Genomic DNA, 12,747 nt, shown 5'->3' on the forward strand with positions numbered 1-12,747 from the left:
GTCGTAATGCAACTTACCTCTATTAAAGTGAGAGTGTCTCTCATTCCCAAGAGTTGCCTCATTGTTTCCTTGGGAAATTCATGTCTTCATGATCCATTAAACTTATCATAGGTCATGTAGACAACACAGGTCACCCAGATGGATCACTGTGTCTCAGTCTACTTGTTGCACTTCATCCAAATGTTCAATGGGATCAAGGGGTGGATAATCTAAGCTCAGAATCGGATGTTGGATTACCTATTCTGTGTCTAACTATTCCAAGCATTTACCTCCCTGAATCACTTCAGAAAACAGCCTAGATATTCCTTCAATGCAGTGTTGAACATCAAGAGTAACTTCTGCTCAGAGGGGTGTGGGTCAGAGCCTCTCATTATGAGTTTTAAGCCAATGCCTGGCTTATATGCTGCCAATGTAGTAGTTATGGGATAGTAGGTGTATTCAGGAACGTTAATGTTGGGATGAATATCCCCCCTTGGTCCAGGGTGATAGGGTGATATGTTGCTCTTGGCAACTCGTTCTGGAGCTCTGTATGACTTCGGATTTCCTTGTAATCCTCAGTATCCCTACCAGAATATTTACTGGCTAGGAGAGGATCTTGATTATTCTGTGGTTTATGGTATTTTCCTTTTCGTGTTTAGTGTATCAGCTGACAGGGAAACAAGTGTGACTGGAAAAGTTCTTTCACCAGTGACATGTCAAGTTCTTCTCGAATGGTTTTGTATGGTCCTGACCAAAGGATTCTCTGGGTGGTGACAACTTGGGAGTCTCTCAGAGGGTCACTTTATACGGTCTCAGACCCACAAGACCCTCAGACCCTTGCAGCAAAATCAATTTTTCATTCTTGGTAGAGCAGATGTCAACTGATCTTCCTACGTCTGCCATTACAGATATATCAATGTCAGGAACCTCTGAAAGTCGTATGTACAGGAGTGAACTTCTCCTAGGCTCAACGCATAGCATATTTACAATTACATGTTTAGCCACCATATTTGCATATTTCTATGTGATCTATGAAAAGAAGATTTATAAATCTTACTAAACCTATAAATGGTGATATAATTTTATAGCGGCAAAACAAACATACATATATATTTTTAAATATTAATGTAGCCTCACAATGCTACATAATATACGTCTATTAAACCACAAAAAAAAAGTTTTCATTCCAAAATACAATACCAGCAACTTTTACTGTAGGCAGGTCCTATTTTTTATAATTACAGTGTTTCGACCCACAGTATTTTATAGAAGCATGTATCAGTTTGTTTCTGTGCATTATCCACTCTTTAACGTTAGGCAAGCCCATATGAAAGGGTGACTCTGATGCTTGTATAAGCTTAGAATCGAGGCTATTACACCTTTGCATATTTATGTAATGAGAATAGCAAAGCTCACATTTCTTCATTTTACTGTTATCAATTATACTATGATAGAAATATTTAACCCTTTAAAACCGTGAGAAACCCATTTTAAATTTTAAAAATAGCTGAAAATTACGCCTATTATCACAATTAAAAAATCCATCGTTTATTTTTTTCGTCAGTGAAATATTAACAGATAGCGCTATGAAGAATATGCCTCAAAGACACGTGTCGAAGGTGTATCTTTTTATACCTGATATCGTAGTTTTGGCCTTAATTTTATTCAAAGCTTTTGTTTTAGTATCTGGTAAGCGTTTTTTTTCTTAATTTAGTTGTACGCACTTTCGAAAAAGCAGTGCTTTGTTTTAATCCAAATATAGGATTTGGATTACTGATGTTGCGACCGGGAAATGATACTCGTACGGTTGTACTGACTGGTACTAGTACAGCGTTACTATAGGTGTACTATTAGTACTAATACTAGTAGTAACACTAAAAACTGTATATTCTAGAAGACTTGTGTATCATATTATGATATCGTTCAAATCAATATATTGTACTGCGATTTGTGGTAGTACCACTACACTAGTTTTAATTCTATTACTATTGGTACTACTAGTAGTTAGAACCTCTACTACTACTAGTACTAATTTTATAACCAAGGATCACGGCAATGAGTAACTAGGTTTAAGTTAATACAACTTTGCGAATGCTGAAGCTACACTAATTACATTATTAATAAAGTTGATATTTTTCAGTGTTATGAATGATATTATTAAAATTGAAACTGCAGGCTTAAAAACATTTACTTTAGGATGAATATTATTAACTTGGATCTCTCATCTTTTTTTTATAAAATACATATAAGATTAAGACTGTACTTCAAGGTCAAGTTATTGATAATTTGATCTAAATTGGAGTGTCCTACCATGGTTATTTTTAAATATTTCACTGGCCTTCACCCTTCCAATAATATAGATATTTGCAAAAGTACAGAAGAAGGTAGTATGAAATTCATGCTAAGTAAATTGAAGAATTAGTATCTTGTTTAATTTCATCAATCATCTTTTTTGACACTGGGCATGAAAACCTTGAAACAATGAAAGATGAATTTATAGACAAGCATTCCATGCTTGTTAGGAAAAAAAATTACAATTTTCCACCCCATACCCTGTAAGTGTAATATAAGACTTGCATGTAAATCTTTTTAAATATATGCTTCACCTGAAAACAAAAAAATATTAAATGTTTTTATGTATATTTCTTCTAGGGTGTAACTTAAAATAGCTACATGTGACAGATTTTTGGAAAAAATCTTCATGAAAAACTAAAATTTTGGTTTCATAAAGTGAAGTATTCGGTAAAGAAAGTTTATAGATAAGTTCTGTTATATTGCTTTGAGAAGAAATTGGAAATGATTTTCTTTCTCCAGAAACATGAATTGAAATTCATCATTTATATTTTCAAGGTCTTCAACTTGTTGTCCTAGTGTGAAAGCAGTCACTCAGCATGAATATAAAATTATAAGACACACTGCAAATATTGTGCCCATAGAATTTTATCAAAGGTAAAAAAATTGAACTGTGAAAAAAGACTTAACTAAGCAGTTGCACTTTACAATGAACAACAAAGTTAAAACTATGAAGCCTTAACTTGAACATTAGGATCAATATTGTGCAAAAGACATTAAAACAACAGGGACTTATAGACAAAAAAGGGGACTTTTGAAGCATCATAAGGCAAGACTTTTTTTTTGGGGGGGGGGGCAAGACTGTGGGTTGCCTCTGGTATACATAGGATAGATAGCCATGAGAAACAAACAAATCCTCTTTTATTCCTATTCAAGCAGTCTTAAAAACACTTAAAATCTAAAACTAAAGAGTGCATTCTTGTGTACTAGCACTTAATAGTATATCACAATTATTTTTCTACTGCAAAGACATAAAAGGCCTGGTGTGCCATTTGTTTTGAAGCATAAGAGTAGAAAGACGGGGGTTTGAGTACATCCAGCCACCCCCTGTGCACATCACTGAGTTCAATATGTATCTACCTCATAATATGATGAATTGCTTCCAGTTGACTGTTGAATAATTTTCTTGTACTGTACAAGAATATATATGAAGTTTTTCATGGTTTTCTGAAAAAACCTTTATATTAAAGTTTATAAAGTCTCGGGAGAGGTTTTTCCACTGTATTTCAATAAGTATCTATGTTTAATGACATTTTTAAATCAAATTTTATTTCCATAAATTTATTATTTTATTTACATATATCTTAAAACTTGTGTGAATTTTGTCAACTTATGGTAAGGTTGTGGCAATTAAATAGCAATCATTGTCATGGGTAGTAGCCCATACAATCACTTATGTCTGATTATTAATATTCCAATCTTTTATTACTGATAATTATTTTATATCCTGTGCTTCAGCTAATAATCTGTTGCCATCTTCAAGGAAGATGATGGTAGAGGTTAGCATTAAGTATTTTGTGAATATTTTGTAGAACTTGCAAACATATTGTGTTTTTGCCACTATTTAAAATTTGTTTTTATTTATTTATTTAACCAGTAAGTTTTACTTAACCTAAAATAATTAAAGGCTATAATTTATATTTTTATCTCCTAGTCCTAACATTCTCACCATTAAGTAATAAAAAATAAAGATGATACATCAACATTATCAGTTCCCTTAACAATCTTAAACACCTCAGTCATAACCTCTATAACTTTTCTTTTTTCAAGAAAAAACAATTTAAGAGATCTTAACTTGCCATGATATGACAAGCTTTTCATCAAAGGTATCAATCTGGTAGACCTCTAAACTTTCTCTAACAATTCTATGCCCTTCATAAAGTAAGGAGCCCAAGATTGAGCACAATACTTCAAATATAGCCTAACCAGTGATCCATACAATGGAATTATAATATCATTAGACTGGTATTCAAAATTTCTGAAGGTACAACCTAAAATCCTATTTGACCTACCATTAGCAACAACACACTAGTTGAATGGTTTGAGAGACTGATCAACCAGAACACCCAGATCCTTTTCTTCCATAACACTGTTAAAGTTATTCCCATAAAAATTATGCTTATAATTCAAATTTTGATAATTTATATGTATTACTATTGTATTATTATAATCAAAAGCCATCTGCCATTTACTTGCCCAACTCGCCAAATGAACTAAATCCTTTTGTAAATCAGAATCCTCCTCCTCCTCACAGGTAGCAACATCCAGTGTCTTAATATCATAACGTTGATGTAAAACAAAAAGAGCAAAGCTCCTAACACTGAGTTGTGAGATACTCCACTTGTAACATTAATCCAGTTTGATTCAACTCCATTTATAACAACCTTCTCCTTTCTATCCAACAAGCCAACTTAAAATCTTATTAACAAGCCTTTTAAATGGCATCTTGTCAAATGCTTTCTGATAATCCAAATACACCAAATCTACACCCTTATCCTCTTCTACCTAAGCAGATAACCTCTTTAAAGAATATTATACTTGCTAGTCCTCTCAATAAATAAAATTCAACTAACACTAAATAAGAATCTTATGAGTCATAACCTGGATACAAGTTTTTAAGTATGTCACCAAATATTATTTTTGAATAGTTTTATTCTATTTTATTACTTTTTTTTTCTTGCAGCTATTGTACATCATATATACATTACAGATATTTTTATACATGTTAATACATCTACTCTGCAGAATTTTTTTTTATCATCTCAATTGTACAGTTTTCAAAATAAAATTTTTAAGAGGTGTTAAATTTTCCAGAGTATAACTTAATTACAAGTAATTTTGTACCCTAAAAATTTGGAGTAGTTTAACGTAATTCTCATAAAATTACTTGGCAGGTAGCATTTTGAGAAATTATATAAAAGTTAATATTTTGTCATAACATAATGAACAATGAGGGATTATATGGTCCGTCAAGGCTGCTGTTGTAATCGTTTCCATCATTGTTCAGATTCTTTTTGATTATTGGGCAAAAGTAATGCAAAGTTCAGTCTATTTACTGAAATGGAAATGTTTTATTTTTTAAACTAAAAGTTTTATAGCTTACATGGTTTCAAGAATTAACTATGACCAATCGTTAGGCTTAACTCACAAATGAAGCTTAACAGTTGTTCACTTGTTAAATTCCCTCGTATCTAATAAACAAATTTAAAGAGAATTTACAGCACTGAACTTACTGAGACACTAATCACCTGACTAATTCATTAACTGAATAAATAATCAACTCACTGACTAATGTTTTTCTAGTAAAGTATTTTTCCCCCAAGTCTCTAGGAAATCCCACACATGATTTGCACATAATATCAAATTTAGAAACTGAGGAAATTTCTAGGAGTCACACAACATCATTAAATCATGCCAAAACTTTGTAGCAAACAATACAAAATGCCTAAATTAAAATATTAAAAACATAACTCACAACACTGTCTATGCACATCCATTCTTGAGAAAAGCAAACATTGAACCTCCACCCCATTTTTTTTTTTTCAGGAAATCATCAGTTTCCACAACTACCAATGTCAACTCATTCCATAAGTCAGTCATGTTTTGAAAAATTAAACTTAACTGAAGCTTAGCCTTCCAAATCTTAAACTTGTGTCCTCTCACCCTGTTGTCTTCAGTTATGATGAGTATTGTATTATGAATGTTTCCATCAGTATAAAGATTCTAAAACTCTGTTCTTTGATTACTTTTAGGGATAGAAATTTCAAAAAATGTGAAGCAAGATATGTTTTTTGAAATTGTAGAGCCCGAAAGCTTACGGTATACTTTCAAAGTTAGGCCTGCTCAGGATTTTGGAGTCCATTTTGTAAGTTTTGAAATTTATGTTGGCTTGAAAAATACTTTTTCTTCACATATGTTTATATTTGAAAGCCTGTTAATTTTGAAATATACTGGAAAATAATACTGCTTATTCTGATTAAATTGTACTCCTAAACTTGAAGCAACAAAGAAATACCTTAATTTTCGATAAGGAACTGCATATTTCTGGACTTTCAACTGCTTGTATCTTTTATTTTTTGAACAAGCCTTTAAAAGATAAAGCCGAATTATAAGAATATATATAAAACAAGTTAAAAATTGATGACATGTTTAAACATTCAGCAGTGTCTAAGTTAATCACTTGAAGGCTTAGGTCATCACTTAACAAATTAATTTTCATTTAATTTTGTGTTTTTATAAGCAGTATATTTTAAAGTAGTGCAACTGTATTTGAATGATAGTTTTCAAAAGATTATATAAAGGTTAACTTCTCCGTTATGTTAGTAATATATAGTATAATTTATAGTTCACAAACTCTTGACAAAAACACATTCAGTGATCATTGGTAACTTATAATTTCAAATTTTTAGTCAATGTATCACTTAAGGTGTATACATAAATGCCATAATAACAAAGTTTAAGACCATACACTGCTGTAAAAATTAGTGAACAACATAATAAATGTAAATCCTACAGTACTTTTGTAACTGAGTACCTGCAATTGGAATCATATATTATTTCTAGATTATTGTACTTTAAGTAAGTGTACGAAAGTTAACTTCTGATACGATACATTACCACTTCTCACATGAATAGCTATTCTCGTTCATTGCTGCCCTCTACATGCAAAAAATGTTTTACGCATGTCACAAGCCTTCTCTCTCCCCTCCATTGGAATTGACTAATTCTAATGCAAATCATCATGTGACAACCCTCCACCAATAAGAGTGCATCATACTCTCATGATGCATGCGACTCCCTCTTTTCAATTCTACCAAACTATCACTTCTTGTTTGGCAGTACTCATGTTCAGATGTTTTCCTTTTGGTGCTTTTCGTACAGTCGTGATTTTATTAGTTTAATTTCCAAAGTGAAATTTCTTTTTTTTTTTCCTTGACATTGATGAAACCTATTAATTTAACTTAATTTCACAGTCTTTATTTTTTCCTCACACTCTCATATTTTGTATCAAACACTATAGGTCATGTTTTGGTTTGTTTCTCCATCTGGCCAGAAATAATCTAGTAATGATCCATTCCAACTTTTCTTCATTGGTAGCTTATCTCTATCACCAGGGCAGTACCCATTCTCTATTTCTCTATACGTTGGAGCTTCTTTTTTGGGCCCACATGCTCGATATTCATATCATTGTTTCATGTTCCAGGTGCTTTCACTCTTGTTGTGGATTGGATTCCTGTCCAGACTACATTTAAATGATGGAGTGGTCTCTCAATCCTTTTGTTTTCCAGTGGCTTTGACTTCAATGGGGTACTCCTCATATTGAAGCTTTTGCTACTCCCTTAACCACTAATTGCCCTGGTTTTGGTCTCCGGTTCCTTGTCTTCTTGCTCTGTCTATCTATGTTTTCAGCCAGGATTGGACCTACGCATTGGTTTATCGTCTGATTCTCCTTCTTCTCTGGATTATTTTGTTCAACCTTGACACTCTGTGTTCAGTGCTTCTGATAGCTCTTTCCTGGTTGTCTCAGCTGTGGTTTCTGCAGCTTCTCCAGCTCCAACTTCTTCCTCTGTTACCTTTTCCTCTCTCTCTCTCTCCCTTCTTTACCACCCTAAGTCATTAGTGTTTCATCCAGACCTTCCTGTCCTCCATCTTCACTCCTGTTTTTTCTGTGGTCATTGGCGAGGTGATCCAGCTTCTATCAACAGTTATCCTCTTTTCTGGCTTGTTTCATTTGCCCTTCCTACCCAAAAGTTTCACAACGCAAATGGAATTTTTCCGTCATTGGTTTCTGGGTCCAGGGTTTTTTCCCCTGATCAACTCATTTTTCTTGGTCATGCAGATTTCCTCTCTTGACTTTTGAATCAGGGGTCTTCTGTCTCCTCAATTTCAGATTTTTGGCTGGTTCTGTCCTACACCTTTTGTTTTTTCTGATCCCACATGTATTTATGTCTCCTACACTTTACCTGTGGATGTGTTCCTTCCAGATTTTTCATCCACCATGGCAGGCTGCCCTTCTAGATGGGGATATTAATGTGGTCCTGTACTGCCTCACTTTTCCTACATTCGAACCACTCTACCAGTGCTCCTTGTTTCACCTTCTCTTATACTTTCCTTCCTTCTCCTATTTGCCTGTGGATGTCAGTGGTCTGTTTATTTGCCATTTATGTTTCATTTACTCTTTATCCTTCTATATATCTTCTTCTTTTTCCGGATTGTTTTTCCTCTCTAACACTTCAGCGACTTGTGAGGATAAGTCATCCATTTAGCTTTCACACTTTCATCCTTGTCCTGATCCGGACAGATTTCTATGTCCTGTATGTGCTCTTCCCTGTTATATTTCCTGCATGGCTTTCTTCTGTGGTGTCCATTCCCACCTCTTTCTACCTTGGCAACCATCCTATGTTTGTGTTCTTTCTCCTTCCTCTGTTGGATTTGGCTATTCATTCAATTTGCTTCTTCCTCTTTATTGTCTTCCTCCGATACTTTGTTCCAAGTGTCTACTCACATGATTCAACACCTTACCTTTTCATTGGCATTTCATCTTCGTCATCCTTTGGAGGTACTTCAATCTGGCTTGTGGACTTCACATGATAAATATGTCTCTTAATACTTGCTTTGGATTGTGGTTTTCTTCCTCTTTGGGTTATCGTCTTCCACCTGTAGCCATTCTAGAATATAGGAATTCAGTAAGACTTTGACTGGATATGTTATTTTTTCCTTTTCAGGTGCCCTTTTCCCTTTTATTAATGCTCATTGTTTGGACCCCACTCTGTGGCGAGTGGTGCCTGACCAGGTATTTTTAAACTATTCAAATCTGCACTGTGAAGCCATGTCAACTTGAATATTATAATTCCATGCTGCAGAGATGGGGTGTTCCATAAAATCGCTTGTAGCTTTATCCTTGCAATAGAATTGCTTCATAAGTTTGTTCATCCTTGTCAAAAGTTTACTTAGGCCTATTCAATTGCTTTAGAATTTCAATTAACAAGCCAAACTACCTTTCTATTGCACTAGTATTCTGTGTATAATTCACTTACAATTATAGTGTGAGTTACCACAATCGTATACTGCTCTTCCAGTAATCATCTGGTCTTTGTACTTTAGATATCATCTGTTCCTTTTGTCAAAGTGCACTCAGGCAGGTTCAGTTACTTTAGAACTCACTTTGAAGGATGCTTCTTTCTTCCCTGTGCACTGGTCCTTCCACCTATTCTATGTGGGATTCTAGCTATTTATGTGAGAAGAGGTAATGTACCATCTTGGAAGTTATAATTTTCGTACACTGAAAATGTATTTCTGATGATAAACTCAATAATCAGTGAACAGCACTATAAACTATACTCTTATCTCTTTTGAAACTGTTAGTTTTCCTCTTAACTTATTAATTGTTAGGCCTATATTAACCATTAGGCCTTTCACTCCTGCAGCATTTAACTTTCCTTGGCCGAACTTCTACTTCCCGTGACTTTACTTTCTTGTCTGCTCTGTCTGTCTGTTTGTTTCCACTCATCTCACACTATTTATATGTTTATCACTTAATTGTCTGCCCACCTTTGAGAAATCTCTATATACTCGATGTCAGTGTGTATTGCATGCTACAATCGATAAGTCTCAACATCAATGAATTATAAACACAACTTCCAACAATCGTCTGCTTTTAACTCTCTTATTATAAAAAACACACTAAACAATTATAAAATATTAACTCACAAAATAATTAATTAATAATACCTACGCTTTTATATCATGACTGGATGGGAGATAGAAGGCTTGTGGCATGAGTAAAAGTTTTTGGCATATAGAGGGCAGCACTGAACAAGAATATCTATTTCTTTGAGAAGAAGCAAGTACCTATCCGATATACATTTTCAGTGTAGGAAAATTATAACTTTATTGTTTGTTATAAGAAAATGTAAGCTAATTCTTACAGATTTTTTGATAAATTGTAGGTATTTCTACTTTCAATAAAGGGTTTGAAAATATAACTAATTTATTTCATTTTATTTTGCAGAATAAAACACTTCAAAATGTCGGTTTAGTTATCTCAGAACCTCATCATGGTTGTAGTGCACCAATCAATAAATTAGAACTCAAAAGTAATGTTATTCTTGTGGAAAGAGGGTGAGTATGTAAACTGTCACATTGTGAAAAATATTTAGATCTTTCAATAGTACCTGAAATTACATATATATTTCTAACATAATTCTAAAAAATATAATTCAGATACAATGTTATACCTCTACTAAATCCTTAAACTATGTGTATTGTCAATCCCAAAAGTTAGACATATTATACACCCTAATTACTTCATCAGATATTGTCTGCCATTTGCATTTTGTAATCCTGTGGAAATCATTCTATGTGAGAATATTAGATGTGTAATCACTTGTCTCATGCCCTCTAGTGATAGAATCTCTAGGATTCCACCCTGTTTATATCAGTCTGTTTGTTTTCTTAAATGGGGATTTTTAGTCTGAAGAAGGATCCTGTGCTTTGAGTTGGACCACTACAGCAGTGGGATGGATCTGTTGTGAGAATTTCTCTCCTTGGACATGGTCAGGAAACTGATTGCTTTTATTTGAAATGAGCTGGAACTCAAACAAATAGTTTCATCTTATTTTTATTTTAGGACAACTTCCTGTGGTGTTTCTTTGCCTTCTTTTTCTTCCTGTACCTGATTTTCATCTTCTCTGTCAAAGATTTTGTTTTTCTTTCTTGTTTGCTTCTTCATTGGCATCAGATACTTTAGACAAATTCTATCCATCAATGATTTTATGTTTCAGTTCAAGGTGAAGTTCTTAATCCACAATTTTCATTTCTGTCTCTACTATTTTTTTTTTCTCTCTTCTTTCTTTCCTGGGATTTTGTTACTGTTACAGTTACAGCTTGTTACTGAAGCCATGTATAGGCTTTCTTCTCCTATATCTGAGGATAGATTATCCTTGTTTTTTGAATGCCTTTAAAGGGCATTATTTTCAAGCATTATCTTGGTCTTTGGAAGTTATGCCTGGCTTCATTTGTGGTGATATTCCTGATTTGGTGAAAACCAGAGATAGTCATGCACATCATCGTTCTTTGCATCTCTTATGTTCCTCTTGTTTTACCGAAGCTCCTTGAGCTCCTTTGGTAGGGGGACTAGACTCCACTCCTCATTCATCTGTCACTGTGTCTTCTCATTTTTGGATCTCACAATTAAGCCCTCCAGGCTGTCATTCAGACCTCCCACCTTCTATTGAGCAGAATTTTCAAGGACATATAGTTGCTTTACAAGAGGACTATGTGATTCCCAATTCCTGGAGCCAGTGTGGACAAGGTGGCTAGATTTATCAACTGTAAGAGGAGGATAATATGTAGTCTGTGAATGTTAAAGCTTTTTGGAAAACATTTACACCATTTTTTAGGATTTCCCACTACTTACTGACTGGATCATCTTGAACTAAAGAAGTGCAGTCAGTTTTATTGAAGAGGTACTTATGGTGTTGGTTAACCTGAATTTAGTATTTTATTCTTGTCTTTAGGATTTCCAAGTGTATAGGGAATTGGTTTCTGGTGCTGGATCTCACTTCTCTAACCTGTTATTCAAATACATTTTTTCACAGGTTTCATTTTTAACTGCAAATCACAAATGATTGAATCAAAATACGTCTGTTCAAAGCTTTTTTGTTTTAAACTTCTGAAACCACATTTTCATTTATTCACAGATGCCTTTCACAAGCTTTGGGTATTTATTTTCTGCAAAATCATAGTGGGTGATCTCCAGCAATGGTGGGGTATCACATATATGTTCTGATGATGTGGGAAGTTTAAAACCCTTGCACAACCTTTCTGAATATTATATGAGACTTTGTGGTTTTGGTACATGTAGCATGCTGGCGAGTATGATGAACCTGGATGTGGAATCCATATAACATTTTTTTGCTGATTCTACTTCACAAGAGCATCCTTTTCACAAACCCAGTTGATGACAACCCAGCATGCTTGAGGCTTTTGCATAAATTGATAAAATTCAAAATGGCCAACAAATGCCACGAATTGGCAGATTGTGGATTGACATTTTAATCATAAGTCAAATGTTCCTTTTTGTTTTTGGCTTTAATGTGTCTTTTGCAACCTATAGAATGAAACAATATGTATTTTCTACCTAAATTGTTATTTCCTAATTTCCATAAATTCAACATAACAGTGAGTACTGCTTCCAGCTCCACCTGGCAACAGAACATTTCTACTTTCAATCTTACCTTTCCAATTTTTTGTGGTCAATAGCCATGGAATATTAACCCAAACATTATTTTCAATATACACTGAGTGGTCACAAGTAAATAGACACCTAATTTTTCGTCATTTAACTGATTTGTGCTAACTAATTTGTGTTCACAGAGCACTATATAAATGAAAATGGTCTGCACACGAATTATA

At 33.9% G+C, this 12,747-nt stretch overlaps 1 protein-coding gene across 1 annotated transcript in view; it reads left to right on the forward strand.

Moving 5' to 3' along the window:
• The first annotated feature begins 1,565 nt into the window (after window positions 1-1,565).
• The window catches only part of LOC106471912 (protease-associated domain-containing protein 1-like), a 29,859-nt gene continuing 18,677 nt past the window's right edge, over window positions 1,566-12,747 (forward strand). Inside the window, exons 1-3 of the mRNA XM_013932537.2 lie at window positions 1,566-1,668; window positions 6,084-6,196; window positions 10,343-10,452. Of these exons, the coding sequence (XP_013787991.1) occupies window positions 1,566-1,668; window positions 6,084-6,196; window positions 10,343-10,452 (326 nt within the window). The remainder of the gene's footprint in view (window positions 1,669-6,083; window positions 6,197-10,342; window positions 10,453-12,747) is intronic.

This window comes from Limulus polyphemus, unplaced genomic scaffold, assembly GCF_000517525.1.
Source record: "Limulus polyphemus unplaced genomic scaffold, Limulus_polyphemus-2.1.2 Scaffold4959, whole genome shotgun sequence".
NCBI classification, from domain to species: Eukaryota; Metazoa; Arthropoda; class Merostomata; order Xiphosura; family Limulidae; genus Limulus; species Limulus polyphemus.